At 41.7% G+C, this 17,552-nt stretch overlaps 2 protein-coding genes across 4 annotated transcripts in view; one reads left to right on the top strand and one right to left on the bottom strand.

The window, feature by feature from the left end:
* Nucleotides 1-1,733: 1,733 nt before the first annotated feature.
* Nucleotides 1,734-3,156, bottom strand: LOC108245377 (sialidase-3-like). Its single transcript, XM_017432246.3, has one exon. It carries the CDS (start codon nt 3,030-3,032, stop codon nt 2,151-2,153), a length of 882 nt encoding a protein of 293 aa, XP_017287735.2. The 5' UTR covers nt 3,033-3,156; the 3' UTR covers nt 1,734-2,150.
* Nucleotides 3,157-9,034: 5,878 nt separating this feature from the next.
* The window catches only part of LOC108245386 (metal transporter CNNM3), a 32,342-nt gene continuing 23,824 nt past the window's right edge, over nt 9,035-17,552 (top strand). The window contains exons 1-6 of one of the 3 annotated variants that reach the window (XM_025009577.2): nt 9,035-9,736; nt 9,861-10,195; nt 11,429-11,605; nt 13,707-13,864; nt 16,508-16,651; nt 16,729-16,887. In XM_025009577.2, the coding sequence (XP_024865345.1) occupies nt 9,059-9,736; nt 9,861-10,195; nt 11,429-11,605; nt 13,707-13,864; nt 16,508-16,651; nt 16,729-16,887 (1,651 nt within the window). In that variant the 5' untranslated portion in view covers nt 9,035-9,058. The remainder of the gene's footprint in view (nt 9,737-9,860; nt 10,196-11,428; nt 11,606-13,706; nt 13,865-16,507; nt 16,652-16,728; nt 16,888-17,552) is intronic. The other 2 variants (XM_017432266.3, XM_017432267.3) reach the window with 2 other exon arrangements.

The following is a 17,552-nucleotide window of genomic DNA, read 5'->3' as shown; positions in this document are numbered from 1 at the left end:
CTCAGTCAGGTGCCTGATTGTCAGCATCCATGAGCAACCAGTGGGAACCCCATATCTCCACAGTCTGGGACCAAACTCTATCCTCCAATTAAAGATTACCTCCAGAATTTGGGAGTGGCGAGGATGGAACGGCCTGCCCCATTAATTTGTGCGATCGGCTTGGACGTGCTGTTCGTTCCAGAGGGATTCACACAACCACATTGGCTAAACTTCCAGAATTACTGGTTAAAGAATGGGATGCTATCCCACAGCGGTGTGTGGCCAGGCTGGGGAGCAACATGAGGAGGAGGTGCCAGGCTGTTGTGGCTGTGTATGGTTCTTTCACATGCTACTGAGACCCCTGTTTGATAAATGAATACATTTTTAAATTGTCAATATGTCTTCTTTCTTCAGACTTCAATAATCCAATCCAATAAAGAACACCAAATCACCTAGGACTCAATAGCAGAATAAGCTGTTTGGCTTTGGAAGAGAAGATTTTTATGGGCAGAACCCAAGAATGCATTTTCCTAGCAAATATAGTGCCATTTAAGGGAAATAAACAGACTTTCCAATAGTGTAAGATTTATTATATTTTATTATCATGTCCTTACTTTTTGTGCAAGGTCTTTTTTTTTCTCCCCACCTTTTAAATTCTCCAAGAGTATAGACATAACTATTTGTCAAGTTGTAGTATTCAAACAGTTTCTGAACAGTTTTCTTGTTCTTGTAGCAGTTGAGCTGAGATCATTAAGGAGCAGTTCAAGACATGAATTATGTAACTGAGAGTTTGTATATAATGTTTTATAATTCCTGTAAGGCATTTAAAGAAATCAGTGAGGTCAATAAACCTGAGGTCTATTTCTCTACAGAAAATCTGTCCATTTGGTTTTTCTACATAGCCTGGCTAACTAATTTAATTTACCCATTACAGATGTAGAAAATGTTCACCTTACATCTGAGAAAAGAAGCTGGAGATCTCCAACATTGGCAAAAGTATTTTATTTTACAAATGTGTAGCATTAATTAGGAACCACAGATGTATTTTATGACTTCCTGTGTCATTGTTATGGACTAGTTGTAGCTGTTTTGGTCAAACCTTATTATGCGTAGTCTTATGATAAACTGGAGGATGTCACCCTCAGAATATGCGTTGTGAATTTCTCTCAGCTACTACACATCAAATTTTAGTTCGATTTCTACAAGTGACTGAGTTATAGCCATTTTTGTGTTGGCTAATGTCAAATAGTTGCAACATTTTCTTGAATTAGACTGACTCTAAAATGTAGATGTACATTCAGTGATTACTTTCTGAAAGCTTCATTAAAATCCATCCTGTGGTTTATAAACTATCATAAATCAGTGGTGTCCAGTCTTAGTCCTGGAGGGCCACTATCCTGCATGTTTTAGTTGTTTCCCTGCTTTGACACACCTGATTTGAATAACTGGGTGATTACCAGGCTTCTGTAGAACATGAAGAACTGCTGAGGAGCTAAAACATTCAGGATAGAGGCCCTTCAGGACCGGGATTGGACACCACTGTCATAAAACATAGAGACACACGAACACACATAGGCAGAACATAATTGTCGCCATGGAGAACCCTAAAAGTAGTGGACATAAAAGAAAGTATAAGAAGGTGATGAAGACATATAAGACGGTTTAGTTTCAGGTCTTTATTAGAGCCTTGGATGATCCAGTCAAACATGGTCCCATTTAGTAAATATCAGTACACCAGAGCAAAATATGTTTATGAATTTGGCTAAGATGAGGCTTTTAACCAAAACACATTGAACTAACAACTGATGTATTATTGTCTTTTTCTTTTTTTTTTTTTTTGTCTTACAGTGTCCTTCTGTTGACAAGCCATCTTGGAAGCAATGAAGTAATTAATAAATTACAGAGTACTCCTTCTGTTTTAATCGATTACTTCCAGTATGAACCAGAGACCCTAAAATAATTTGAAACTGCCAGCATTAAAACTTACTAGACATCAAAAACACACTTAATTTCTTAGTTTTTGATTAAACTGATGATTTGCCAAAACTAGGTTTAAAATTAGTCCTCAGGAACTTAATCTTAACTTTTTCATTGTCATAATTTTAGTCTGTGAGATTCTTCCCATTTACAATTTATAGAAAAACACAAAAACAGTGTTTGGCAACAGATGTTTAATTCCCAGTGCCTTGGATGACATGCTTGTAGCTGAAGATGGTGAATGCTATCTGCTCAATTTCCGACTGCTCTCCACACTCCATCAGACATGCAAACCAACCATTATGAATGTGAGCCAGATCTGAGTACCCACTGGGCCCTTTGTTCATGATCCAGGGGTCACTCCATGCACTTGAATCCAGTGGGGATTTGTTCAGATACACTCCTAAATCAACTCTTTTGGACGGACTGGTTGGGTGGGAGTAAAGCAGCCACCGAGGCTCCTGACTGGAGTCTGAAGATCCAGTTTGAGCTGGAAAGGAGACCACGCTGCCCTGACAGCCATAGCCTGTTTCCACAAGCTTCCCAGCAGATGGAAGGACCATGAAGTCCTCATCGTTACTGTCACTGACAGCTTCTACTCGATAACCTCCCTCATTGCGAGCATTGCAGTAGATGTACCTGTGTTCTTTGTCATCCAAAACCTCTGCCATTTCACATTCAACTGATTTTTCTTCAAGCATATTGCTAAATTGCCAAGTAATGCCCTTGTCATCGCTATAAAGGCAGATTGCCCGTGAAATAGCACAAAAACAGACTTTACGGAAGCATGAAGAGGAACAGGAACCATAGCCATAGGCTGGTACAATCAGTCTGCCGCTCTGGGTTTGAAGGCCATGGCCCGGCCCAACAGCCCACTTTTTTATCTGAGGCAGTTTGTCGGTCAGATCAGTGACTTCACTCCAGGTTTCACCAGCATCCTTGGTTGTGATGTAGCAGAGACGGGCCTTGTTAATGCCCCAAAACCTATGCCATGCCTCAGAGACGGTGCCTTCAATACAAATAAAAAACAGAAACAGCGTTTTGGTCGTCTTTTCGTAGACTGGGCAGGGGTTCATTGGATGATACCCATCCAGGTGTATCTTCTCAGCAACGTTTTTGGCCTCGGACCACTGAAAGAGATATTGTTTAGAGTGAATTGGAAAATGGATATTTTTCACCTAAAACACTCATTTGCTTCAGATCATGATTATCTTGATATTAATAGCACGAGTGGTTCCATCCTTGATAAACCTTCCTGTTTTCATGACCAGCACCCCTGAGCTGGAATCATTTGAAGTCCTCCGCTTCTCTGCAAAGGCAAACAGGACTTTTTGGTCTTGGTCATAGAAAAGAGCTGGAATCCTGTAAACCTCATTATTATCTTTGTTGGAAAGAAAGATGGTAGTCTTGTCCAGACTTGACACTTTGGTGGCCATGGTTTGTTGTCTGTGGGTAAAATGATCATGATTCAGTGTACGAACAAAAGTTGGACCTTGAAGACAATCAGATTCTAGAAACGGCTTTTATCAGGCAGTATGTTAGTGTGAATTCTCAGACATCCAGGACACAACAAGTCTTTAAAGCCAGTATTTCACTGGGCTGTGACTATTAGAGACTAGGTGAAAGGCAAATTTCCAGTTGTAGTCTCACTAAATTCTGAATGTTTGTAATCAAGCATCCAGTAAGTCGCACAGCCTCATTTTGCATGGCCAGTTAGTGAAATTTGCTGCCTATTGTTGTGCACGGCTTGTGATTCTCTATTCACATTATTTTGTTGCCCACCTTTGCCCTGCTTTGTACCCACCTTAGCAGCTACGCTCACATTCAGGATTTAATCTACTGAAGTACGACTGGGACATTTGGGGCTGTAGCCCCTGATTTGTTCTCAAAAACCCCAGATCTCAAGCCAGAGGAAATTTGAAAATGAAGGTTTTTGGTTTTTTTTTAAATCAGGCGGTAAGCTCCTAACACAATTAACAAGTTTGCCTAAAAACACAAGCAGGGTAGGTTTTGCTTTTTGATCTGGATTGTGATTTAGATCCTACATTTTTTTAATGATTTGATGGTCTTGATGGAGGTTTGCGTTTTCCAAGAGCTTTTTATTTAGTATGGTGCAGACATTACAAATCTGTTGTTGCTCAACTGGCTGCAGTAAAATGCCACTACTCTTATCATTTAATGCTCTTCAATTTTAATGACAAAATCAAGACGGGTGTGAGACAGGTTTGTGCAACAACTCTGCAACCACTAATTTCTTGCAAATTCTTCGAACATGTTCAAAATTCCTGTGACAGAACAGCGAGGCCCTGCGGCTCACATGAGGAAACTGAGAACCCCCTCACAAACGCTTTGAGACATTTTGGAGACTCGCTCGCAAATGCAGCTTGTCCCAAACACTCATAACCCAGCTGAAGAGTTCCAATCTTTTGATACTGTAGTGAGCTGCTCCATTTATGCAAACTAAACTCACATGCAAATCGCTCTCCCTTCCTTTTCTTATGAGGGTCATTAGAGTCTCCATTAGGCGTTTTTGGTAACATGCATGAAAGTGCAAATTGGTGGGGAACTGACCGGGGATAAGATTCCTCATTGGATGAGGAGCAAAAAGTACTCCAAAAACAAAAAAAGAGGTCAGATTGCCTTTTTTAGGCGTGGTTGTGCAGCTGCAGTTTGTGAGGGAGGAGACTTTATTGCAAGGAAATTAAGCTCTATAAAAGTATAACAGTGGATATCTTAACTACAGATAAATAAGGGGAGGTGCTGTACAGTTAGAGTTTTATCTGTAATATTTAATGGCATTCATGGGTCATTTGTAGAAAAATCCACAGCTTTACAACATATTCAACCATGTCCCAAAATGATAAGAAAATACCAGCCCATTCGCTGCAAAACAAACAAAATCATTTTTTCTGAGCTGATGAACAGTAACTGCATTTTATTTACGATGCTCATCACAACTCTGCAGGTAATGAATCTTTTTTTTTGTTTGTTTCTGCACCAAGTTTTTTTTTTAATGAACTCATCACCTATTAAAACAGGAGAGAGTACTATTTTTACTTTGCGAAACACATTTGGTGGAAGTGTCTATTTTTAGTGTGCTCTGCCATTAACAAGCCGGCAATTATGTAATAACTTCTGTGTTTGTTTGCCTGTCTGTCAGCAAAAAAAATTCCATGAACCAATAAACAGGTTTTAGATATCACTGGATTTACAACTGCAATTGAATAATGTTTGGAGTCAACCTAATTCAAGATGGCCACCGAAACAAATCGACCTTAGAAACCACAAAAATAACTATGACTCAGTCAATTTTACAAATATTGAGCTTAAGGTTGGCGTGGTAGTAGCTGAGATTCCTCCTAAACACATACTCTGAGCACTAACAGATTACACAAGGTCTTTCTTTAAAAAGTTTGCATGCAAGGTGAAGGGCGATATGCATTTCTTTAAGAAATGCTAGGCCTTTCATTAAACAAGTCGTGTTTTCTTAACCCTAACAAATTAAGCTATAGTGTGTAAACCTAACATATATGTTTTCATGACAAAACCTAACCAAATGGAAAGTTTAAATTAAAATGAATGTAATGTACTTAAAATAAGTATAAACAATACTAGCTTGGATGCAAAGCAAATACTGGTGTCTTGTATTGAAGGGCTTGTGTGTACAGAGACAAAAACAAAAATATTATCTTGAAATAGGTGGACTCCATAAGTTATTTGGTTTTAGACAAACATCGAATGAATTAATCTCTAAGTATTGTATTAAAAATCCATCCAGAGGTTCATGACATAATTGCACACACAAGCAACTGCATGATTGTTGGTCTTTCATAATGGCAGGAACAGAATTCCTTTATTGTCATTGTACAAAAAAGCACAACAAAATTTATAAAACAGCAACTCTTGAAGGCAGAGCAACATATATAAATATAATATGAATATAATAGAAGCAATAAAAACAATATACAATCAAAAATAATATAAATATAATGATAAAAATACAAGAAAGCCTTTTGTGAAGCTCGAACTGTATATTATGCACCTTTAATAGAAGACAATAAAACCTGTTTAGTTCTGTAGCTCGACTAATAAAGAGTCCTACTTCTGTTGAACCATGTATCCCTATAACTCTAAGCAGTGATGACTTCATGAGATTCTTTATAAATAAAATGATTTCAATAAGAGAGAAAATTCTCACCATCCTTCTTGCTGCTGCCTCTGATTCCCTGTCAGATGAGGCAGCTTTAGAAGTGTCACTAGAACCTGATTTGTGTTTGGACTGTTTTTGTCCTGTTGAGGTTTCTGAATTGTCAAAAATAGTAGCTTCCTCCAAACCATCAACATGTTTGCTGGATCCCATCCCAACCAGACTGTTCAAAGAGGTGTTTCCCCTCATTAATATCCCCATTTTGGATCTGCTTAATTTGTGACTGGTTATAAACCATAGAGCTTTAAGATTGCTGTAATTAAACCTTTACGTAAGAAACCTGATCTTGATTCAGGAGTTTTGGCCAATTATAGACCTATATCTCGAAAATTCTTGAGAAGATAGTTGTAAATCAATTGTGTGCAAGACTGAAAATCACATTCAATTATTAGGAGAAACGCTTAAGATACAGTCAAATAAACTGTTGTAAAATAAAAAGAAAATGAATCATTAATTACCTTTGTGGACAGGTGGTTGGTTGCAGAAATTTATCTATATTGTTTTTGTTTAAAACTTTGAAAATTTTTTCTCCATCTGCGCTATTTTTATTTAAATTCATTAAGGCGCTTGGTTCTGCTTCCGGGTCATGTGGTCAGGTACCTTACAACACTTTTATTCTCTGTTTTATTAAAATATAAAACCATTAAAATATATATATAGGAACAATTCACTAAGCATCTGACATGCATCCATACACATTATTAAATGATAAAGTCCAAAAGGAAACATTTCCATCACGACCACAGGAAGCACAGGGTAGGCGCTGACTTCCAGTGTTGCCATGGAAACGTTTAAACAAAAACTCTGATTGGTGTAGCTATAATATTAATTGATATTTTGAATGTGTTCACTCTGTCTTTCTAAAATAATAAGATAAGATCAAGACCCAGATAAGATCAAAGAACATGTTACAAACATCAGACATACCTTAATATTCAATGTTGCTCAAAGAAATTATCTGTTTTGAACACGGAAAAAACAGTGACTTACCAACTTCTGGGTTGCCGTAGCAACATGAAACAAATTGCAGGTAAACGTCACTTACGCACACCACTTCCTCAGTTATTCTTTTAGTCTTTAGAATTATTTAACAGATGTTTTTACACAGCTAAAGTTAATAACACTCCTGTTCCTGGTGTGTGTGTGCGTGTGTGTACAGGAGAGAAAAAAAAGACAATAACTTTGTGTACAAAAAGCAACAAAATAGGTATTAAGCAACAAATATCCTGTTTTTTTCTGGGTTTTTTTTTCTGGTTTGTCTGCTCCAAGACACCTGATTCAAATGGTTTAATTACATCCTCACTAAATCATCAAGTTCTCCAGAAGCACGTCCACAAGTCATCCATTTAAACCAGGTGAACGCATCTAAAACATGCAGGAGAGCGACCCCCGGAGGAACAGAGTTTTACACGTGTGCATTAGGCCATGCGTTGTTTCTATGAAAAGATAAATGAGGGTCTCAAAGTTAAATGTAGGGGTGCCTCCTAAAAGTTTCAGGATTATCTTGGGAATCACCTTCTGATATAGACTTTTTTTGATATTATTCATTGAAAACAGCACAACAGCACAATCACAATTCAAGTCACTGAATATTATGCGTGTAGCCTTCTCACTCAAGTCCAATATTGTTATTAAGAAAACACAAGACACCTTATGCTACATTAACCTTTCTGCATGGGAGGGGAATAGATGAAGGACTACTAAAATGAACGGGCAAAGTGTATGACTGATAAAGACAGACGCCTGGTTATAGCTTCACATAAATAGCTGTCTTTACTGAAAGCTACATTTATGAATTATAGGCCTAGCATTCCTTAAAGGAAGTCAACGTCAAGTCAAATTTATTTACATAGCACTTTTCAGCAAGAAGGCGGTCCAAAGTGCTTTAAAGAGTTTTGAACTAAGATCATATTTTGATGAAAAGGGACAGAGCTACAACTAATAATCAGTTTCTGGGAGTTTCACTAAAAAATGTTCACGTGGTTCTTTAGATATTTTGCTAACAGACTCTGTATCAGACTGCATTCTGCAGTGGGCGATAAGGAGTTGTAGGTAAGCGGAGCTTAAAACTCTGTTTAGATGTTAAAAGTTGTCTTAACACTTCTATTAACAGAGGTCTTAAGAAGGATAGAAAGGGGCTTTTATATTTTAACCAAATAAGACTTGTTTTCAGCAGATGAGCATATCAGTTCCTAATCTTTGTTTTCACCACCACTACTGGTTTCTGGTAGCCAGGGGCCATGTTAAAAAGCAGTGCACACTAAAGAGGTCAAAAAGGAGGACAGCAAAAACTATGAGTGCCTTGGGGGCCTTGAAGAGATTATCCAGGCCATGCTGCCGTTAATCTGTAGTGACACAAACAAGGAACTTGGTTTAAATGAAGCCTTGGGGTGATAAGAACTGTACTTGAGGCCTACTTTTATACAATGCAATCCGTTTAAATGTTGACTGCAGCCTTTTAAACGAACGACAATATATAAACACAATTTTAGCCGCGATTTGCCGGCACACTTGACAAAACTAAGTCCATTTAATGACCACATTAAGAGCTGGATGATTAAATAAGCTTTAGTTAACAGCGAACAAAGCGTCTTAAGCGGAGGCCCGGAGTCATGAATGACTTGTTTTGAAGAAAGCCAACAAAGATGGGCGTGTGCTCGTCCTCGCCTGTAGTGCCTGTGAACTCACATTGCGAAAGAGTGGCGCTTTAAAAACAAAAACATTCAGAATCCAGCGCCAAAATGTCCGCTTCGCTCGAACGCTCCGGGTGTAAAGCTCCAGCGAGTGACGCCAACATGGCCGCCACGCAGCTCAGTTGCACCAGCCGTCGGTGGGCGGAGCCTCTGAGAGGCTGAGTCACATGACCAGCGCCGAGCCAGACTGACTATCTCCAATATGGTGGCCAGCTTGGCAGGTCTACGGTTCCTGTGGATGGTATTATTGTTGTTCTGCGGGATCACACACAACGCCTGCAGCCAAGAAACCCCGCAGGTGGTGGGGCTGCGACTCGAAGACCCGGCGGGTCTGGTGTACATGAAGGACCGGACCATCTCAGCGCCGGAAGGAGCCACGTTCAAGCTCCGTCTCTTCGTGGCTAATCTGAATGGAAGCTGGCCGAAAGTGGCGTTCGCGGCGGCGGTCGGTGATGCCCCCGACCCGTGCGAAGACGAGTCCAACCGCGAGGAGTCTGCCTTCCAGGTGACGACGGACTTCGTCCCGGACGAGGAGTACAGCGGGCTGCTGACGGTGAAGGTGGTGCAGGTCAGCGCCGCCGCGGGCGAAGCTGGCAGCGGGAACAGCTTCCACCGCCTGTGTGTGCAGAGCGGAGGGAGGTGGGCTTCTGTGCGCCCGGACAAACTGCGGATCAGTCCGGGAAGCAACCTCATCCCACTGTGGGCTCTGGCCCTGCTGGTGGTTCTGGTGCTGCTGCTCTGCGGGCTGCTGAGGACCGTCAACCTGAGCCTGCTGTGGCTGGACCCCGTGGAGCTTTACGTCCTCCACAGCTGCGGCTCCGAGGAGGAGAAACGAGCCGCCAAGCGCCTGGAGCCCATCAGGAGGAGGGGGAACTTCTTGGTGAGTTTCTGGGAGCAAGTAGGAGCCTAAACAGACCCGCGGGGAGGTATGGGTCGGGAGGCTGCTATTTCTTTTGTTGTTGTTTTGTTTTCCTTCTTGCAAACGTGCCTCTTTTCCCGTGCAGACATGCTCTCTGCTGTTCCTCTGCGCGGTGGGACACTCGGTCCTGGGCGTGCTGCTGTACCGGGCTCTGGACTCCATCGTCTCCGCCATGTTCAGCAGCGGCTTCCTCATCTTCTTCCTGGCCGAGCTGCTTCCTCACGTCCTGTGCTCCGGCTACGGCTTCCAGATGGCGCCCGCGCTGACCTGGCTCGCCCAGGTGTGCATGGTGCTCACCTGTCCCCTGTCCTGCCCCCTGGGGCTGATCCTGGACCTGGGCCTGGGGAGGGACATCAGCACCTGCGGGATAAGGGAGCGAGCCATGGAGATGGTCCGAGCAAGCGTCAATGACCCTTACAGGTGAGGCAAAATGACCCCGGAGTGATACATCATACAGCTCAGCAAGTACCTGGTGCTCACAGGGTATGTACTGAAATACTTTACTAGTAAGTACCTGGGTTGTATTGGGTAAGTACCAGGTTCACACCGAGTACACACTGGATGCGTACCTGGTACACACAGGTTTGTCCCAGAAGCCGACCAATTAAAAACCTGGTGTGTACAGGTACATACCTGGTAAGTATCAGGTAGGTACCCAGTATATACCAGGTGGGTACCAGGTTCTTTTACCCCATAAGTACCAGTTGAGTGCCAGGTACGTACCCCTGTAAGTACTGGGTATGTACAAATTATGTACCTGTTGTGTATTAGGTACATACACGCTATGTACCAGGTACATACCCTGTAAGTAATAGACAAGTACTGGGTTTGTGTCTGTTTGGTACTGCTCTGTATTATGTATTGCTACCAAAAAGTTCCTAAAATTTTACTTTACTGACATAAACAACTAATAAAGTTGGATATGTTTTAAAATTGCCTTTCATTTTGCTCATGTCACCAGCTACTTTTGGTGGTATTTTTGACATCCATTCCTTCACTTTTCAAGTAAACATGACTAAATAGACCCGTAGAGACTTGAATATTGACTTGGCCAGGAAAAAAAACAAAAACAAAAAAAAAGAAATCCTTGAGACTTAGCCTAGACAACCTTTCCAAACACCTCAGACTTGGCTTGGAATATTACAACTGTAAGTTAAATGAACCTTTACAAGCCATCACTTCATACCAGCTAGCTCGTTTTCAACACAGTGGTGAAATTAACAAGTGCTTTAATTATTCTAGCCAGACTAGTACACTTTAAGGACTTTACATGTCTGCTTGGTTTAACCCAGGGGTAGGCAACCCTGGTCCTGGAGGGCCACTATCCTGCATGTTTTCCTTGTTTCCCTGCTCCAACACACCTGATTCAGTGGTTAAATCACCTCCTTAGCAATAAACTGCACTGTGGTTGGACAGTTGTGTGTGTTTTTTGGTCTAATTTTTCTAAATAATTTCAGCTTGATTTGGGCTAGTTTTGAAAGACTTGGATGACTGAAACAGTCAAAGTCTTTAAGGCCTGACTTTGACGAGAACAAGTGAGATTTATTTTTAGATACTTTGAGACTTACATTTGTTTCAGACTAGTGACTCGGTCCTTAAGACTTGGGACCTAATTCAGCTGTTGGCTGAACGCCGTGTTGTGTTTGTGTGCAGCGAGTTTGTAAAGGAGGAGTTCAGCCAAGGGATGCTGCGTTCGAAGACCGTGGAAGACATCTTGACTCCCCTGAAGGACTGCTTCATGCTGCCCAGCTCGGCCGTTCTCGACTTCTCCACCATGTCGGAGATCATGCAGAGCGGCTACACCCGGGTGCCCATTTACGAGGAGGAGAGGTGGGCGAATAATTGTGGTTTCTTGCTAAAATGAGCACGTTTATCAAAATGACAAATTAAAGCAGGAAAAACAGCCGTCAGAAAGGAAACTTCGAGCAAGGTTTCTGCAGGTTTACTGATGTTAGATCTCACTTTTTAATTATTTTGAGTTTAATTTGAAGTTACGTTCTTTAGTTCTAGATAATGAGCAGCTTAAATCACATGGAAACAAACTGAAGGTACTGGGATCCAAACAACAGCAGGAAGAGGTGAAGAAACTCTTTTAGGCTAGCAACTATTCAACCATTCTGTAAATAGTTTATCTGCCATAGTTTCTCAGTAAACGTTTATTCACTGAGAAACTATTGCATCAGTCTAGAAGATGCCAGAGAAAAGAATACCGACGTGTACCGGGGGAGCAGTTATGAATGAACAATTTGTGTGATGATTTATATTTTTGCAGGCGGGTAATAATGTTTTTGCTCATGTCTGTGTTTGTCTGCTACCAAAGTATCTAGTGAACCACGGGACAAATTTTAATATAAACTTGCAGAAAGTAATCATTAAGTGTACTCCTACAGCTGATTACCATTTAGAGTCAATCCAATTCAAGATGGCCTCCACAGCTAATCGACCTTAAAAAACACAAAAATAGTTCCTTTGATTGACGCTTCAGTTGACCTGTTTGCTAGTTTGTCCCTTCCGTTGTTTATTCCCACTTAAAGCTTTCGATTAAGCCAATTATGGCTCCTAGCTACAATTAGGACCAAGGAAGTAGGGGTGCAATTGGTGCTGTGGTACCCGTTGATGGATGCCAGACGACATGCGTGTCCAAGTACTAGTTCAGTCAACTTTGAAGTGATGTTTTATCTGTAGTTGGTTCCTTATCAGTCAGCCATAGAGCACAGAGTATGGAGAAATGGGCAAAAAGTCTTAACCCAGGCTAAGCTAATGGCTAACCAAACAAGTGCCAGTTTTTTAATCATTTTACAGGCGGGGTTGGCTGTGGCTCGGTGGTTGGAGCCAATCAGATACTAGGTTCAATTCCACCAGTATGCCATATGTTGAAGTGTGGTTCATGAGATATTTTACTAACAGACAGACAGTTGATTCCAATACTTAGAGGCTAAATTTTAAACAAATATCTTGTGCAGTGAGTAGCACCTGTAGTATGTGTTTTGAATCCTTTTCAGCTACTACCACACTAAATTTTATCACAATGTCTATAAAATTGACTGAACTATAGTCATTTTTGTGTTGGCTAAGATCAGTTGGCTGTGGGAGCCATCTTAAATTTGGATGACTCCAATAGTTAATGAGTGTTAGAGGTATATCTAATGATTATTTCATGAAGGTTTCATTAAAATCTGCTTTGTGGTTCATGAGATATTTTGGTAACAGACGGACAGCGTTGACTCAATAAAGTTATTGACATAGCTACCAAATTGTAGCTCCAAATGTCTGAAATTGATTAAATTATAGCAATTTTTGTGTTTTCTAAGGTTGGTTGGCTGTGGCAGCCATCTTGAATTGGGGTGGCTCCAGAACCTAATCAGCTGTAGATGTACATTCAGTCAGTACTTTCTGCAAGTTTCATTAAACTTTATCCAGTAGTTCATGGGATATTTTGCTAACAGACACAGGCAAAAACACCAATGTCTTCGCCGATAATGGCTGATAATTTAACATGTCTGAGTAAGAATTTGCACCAAAACGTTTGCACTGGAACTGTTTAATTTTTATTACACCCCAAATCTAAGCTGACATTGTTGTAAAAAAAGAGCTCTAGTAGAGATATAACCACTGAGAAGATTAAAAATACACAGACGTTAAAAAGCCCGGTTGTTGTTTTTTCCAGCCTCCTGCTGTGAAGCAGAAAAACTTTGATCAATGTTTAAACCTTTCAAGATGATTACAATCGAGCTAGAAACCTGTTACTGGTGGGATTTCCTTCAGAGGGCCTCATGTTTCTACAGCGTTGCTATGGTTACCTGTATTAACTCTCCATTTATCAGTCTTCACATTACATCCAGCTGACCTGCGAGTGGCGCTTGTTTTTTTTTTTTTTTTTTTTTTTTTTTTGTTTAAGCCGACTCCTCACCGCACGCTTGGTTTCTGCCAGGTCCAACATTGTAGAAATCCTCTACGTGAAAGATCTGGCCCTGGTGGACCCGGAGGACTGCACCCCCATGACGACCATCACCAAGTTCTACAACCACCCCCTGCACTTCGTCTTCAACGACACCAAGCTGGACGCCATGCTGGAGGAGTTCAAGAAAGGTGCGCTCAGACCTGCGTTACCGGGAGCAGCAGAGGCCAAAACACACACAAAAAAAAAACCTGAACACTACATGTTGCTGTGAGAGTTTCAGATTAGTTCGTACATTTTCCCCGTTAGCATAATCAGTCATTTTAACTCAGCCGTAGTTTATTTATTCTGAATATAGTCGGTGTTCCCAAATTATTCCGAATTAACTAAAGTTTAGGAAAACGTTGCCAAATACCACTCTGTTGGTTTGCCTGAGTGTTCGCAAAATAACTCACGAGACATCAAATGGATCGTGCGGAAACTCTCAGAAAGTAATCATTGGAGTTACAGCTGCAACTGATGACTTTCTGGAGCCAGTCCCATTTAGGGTGGCCGACACAAATAAGCAGCTTTAGTGAACACGAAAGCACCCATTACTCAGTTCATTTTATAGATATCCAGCTAAAATTTGGTGTGGTGGTAGGCGAGAGTCATCCACAACACATAGTCGGAGTGGTAACTGATCGTGCAAGATCTTGTTGTGAAACTTTGCCATTACCTCATACAGTCAACTCTGCCTGTCTGTTAGCAAGATATCTCATGAACCAATGAATTGGTTTCAATGAAACTTTTAGAAAGCAATCATTGAATGGATGCCCGCAACTGATTACCTTTTGGAGTCGACCCCATTCAAGATGGCTGCCACAGCTGATCGGCATTAGCAGGCACAGAAATGGCTATAGCTCAGTCAGTTTTACAGATATTGAGCTACTTTTGCTGTGGCGGTAGCTGAGAGTCCCCCTGAACACGTACGCCATAACGTCATTCACAAAGCATGACCCAAACAGTCATAACGCCATCATTTCTAAACATAAGATGATCTTGGTGTAAAACTATGATGTGAAAAATGGCGGGCGATATGCATTCCTTTAAGGAAAGCTTTAGTTGAATCCTGCTTTGCAGCATCTCTTTACATCTGCTACTTTCTGTGCTCACGCTTTTATCAGCGCAGCCATCGAAGCTACCGGACACGAGGATCTGCCCGTAAATAACGGCTTAACTTCGCCTCCATGCGCAGCGATCAGTCAGGAAGTGAGCAGCAGCAGAGAATCTCGGTCACGAACTGATGGCAGGCTCAGCTCGGAGCGTGTCCACAGCAGCCGAGTGCTGACTCACTTCTCTCTGCAGCTGACTGAGCAGAGGAGGGGGAACACAGAAAGTCTTTGCTGCAGCATAAACAGAGACCTCACGCTCGCACTGCAGGGCTGAGGTCGTCTGGATCAAATGTGGCAGGATTTGTCACCATTTGCTCTTTGGGAGAAAACCAACAACAACAATAAAGCGTCACTGAGCGGTTGCTGAACTTAACAATTTTTGGTTTTTTTATGACGTGGAGGAGAACGCGATACAGCTGAGAAATCCCGAACAATAAAAGGATGCATCAGGTTTTACTCATTTATAAAAATCTAACCTGATGTTGAGCAAGCTTGGGGTTTTTGAGAAATAAAGTCGTCTTGGGTTCAGTTTTAGAAAGAGACTTTATACCTTCAAAGACACGTTTCATATTTGTGTTATTATTATATTTCATATTCGTACCCTTAGGATCAGTGTCTTCTAAATGCACCGTTATTAAATCACAAACTTCACTTTCCGTTAGCGGCAAAGCATCGAACAAAACGCTCCGACCTTGTTTGACTCAAAGCATGTCGTATTCCGAGGCGGAACGATGTGGAGCCGACTGTGAGTCGGGTGCCCTAAGGTAGTGTCTCGCTGACAAACGGCGTTTGCGAGGGAGCCTCCAGAATGTCCCAAGACGTTCGCAGGAGATCTCAGTTTGCTCGAGCGAATTTTGAAACTCGTCGAGCACTTCTCTTGCAACCCGTCTCAAGAGCGCTGCAGCTGTAGGCGAGCTCGCCAAAATGAGCCGATGAGGTTACGATGTGGGGCGGAGGTGGACAACGATATAATCTGCACGGAATAAAACAGAAAAAAAAGCTGCGGTTTTCAAATGGCTAATACTGCAATTGAAAATGCGCAAATTTCGTTTGGCAATTTTGAGTCAAGTTTGAGCCCCTTAATTAGTCTTCCAACAGTCGCAGCTCAGTGAGATATCCCCCATCTACACAACCCGAGCATAAAGGTTCCCCCACATTTTGCAACCTTATGATGTTTTTCAAGAACACTGGCCGGTGTTGCAACTTGTAGACGATCTCTAAAGTCCTGGTTGGTTCAGCTCAATGACATGACTGTCAGCACCGATGTTGTTACAAACCCAAATGTCCCACAGCACTGTATTCAAATAGATCATAACTCGTTAGATTTTTGTTTTTTTCTTCAATCTTTATGTCTTAAAAATCTGCACCTTCTATTTGTACTCGTGCTTTCATAACAGACACCTGTGAGTATTGGCAGCTATCCAAAGCCACAGGGAGTTTATTTCTGCAAGAGGCGGCTTGTTCTGTTTCCCTGGCAAGTCTTGTGAAACTCGAGACTTTCTAAGAAATAAAATAAATAGCTTAAATCCTACCGTGTTTAAAATAGGTGTTCTGTGTCAGCCCTTACTCTGTAGTTTTTATGCTTTACAGCTTGGGGTTTATGTCGAATCTTATGAATGATCTGAGGCTTTGATGCCAGCAGTCTCTAAAATGAAGTCTCTGTGTTGGGTTATGGCTCAGGTAACTCTCACATGGCCATCGTTCAGAAGGTGAACAACGAGGGGGAGGGGGATCCTTTCTACGAGGTGCTGGGACTGGTCACCTTGGAGGACGTCATCGAGGAGATCATCAAGTCGGAGATCCTGGACGAGTCCGCGGGTTACCGTGAGTGTCCGAGAGCGCGTCGGCCGCCGCCTCTCCTCGCGCCTTTGTTCAAACCTGCGTCTGGTCTCCTCCTGCAGTGGACAGGAAGGTGAAGCGTCCCCTCGCTCCCCTGGAGATCCCTCTGGAGCCCCGCGGCAGCCACGAGGAATTCTCCCTTTTCAAGCCCCCCGAGGGAGAATCGAAGATCCGCACGTCGCCACAGCTGCTGCTGGCCACGCATCGCTTCCTGTCCAGAGGTTTGTGTCGGAGTCTTGACCTGCAGCACACATCTGTTCCTGTCTTCACATTCATCGGCTCGTCAGGACCAGTTTAACACGTGTTCCCTGCGAAACCTAAAAAGGAAATTAAAAAGTTATGTTACTAGAGAAATCGCGTTTTCCACAGGAGTACAGAGTGGATGCTGTACTCTAAATGACTTTACAGAAGAAGCTTAACTGGCAGAGGAATGGCTAAAAGAGCTGAACAATAACTAGAAGCAAAGAGCAGGAAACGGCTAAAAGAAGCAGAACAGTAGCTAAAAGGAGTAGAACAGGAGCTCAAATTAGCAAAACAGATGCTAGAATTAACAACAATATAGATAAAATTAGCTAAACAGATGCTAAAATTCTCAAAATAATAGGTAAAATTAGCAAAACCAGCTGATATTTGCAAAACTGTAGCTAAAAGTAGCAAAACAGATGTTAAAATTATCAAAATAATTGTCAAAAAGTAGCAAACCAGTTGCTAAAATTAGCAACTATATAGATAAAATGAGCAAAAACAGATGCTAAAATTATTCAAAATAATATTAGCAAAACCTGCTGATATTAGCAAAACTGTCTGTGAAAGTAGCAAAACAGATGCTAAAGCTAAAATAAGCAAACATTATCTAAAATAAGTGAACCAATAGGTAAAAACTGTA

Source organism: Kryptolebias marmoratus, linkage group LG14, assembly GCF_001649575.2.
Source record: "Kryptolebias marmoratus isolate JLee-2015 linkage group LG14, ASM164957v2, whole genome shotgun sequence".
Lineage (NCBI taxonomy): Eukaryota > Metazoa > Chordata > Actinopteri > Cyprinodontiformes > Rivulidae > Kryptolebias > Kryptolebias marmoratus.
The sequence above is the reverse complement of the archived record's forward strand: the minus strand, read 5'-3'. Positions and strand labels throughout refer to the sequence as shown.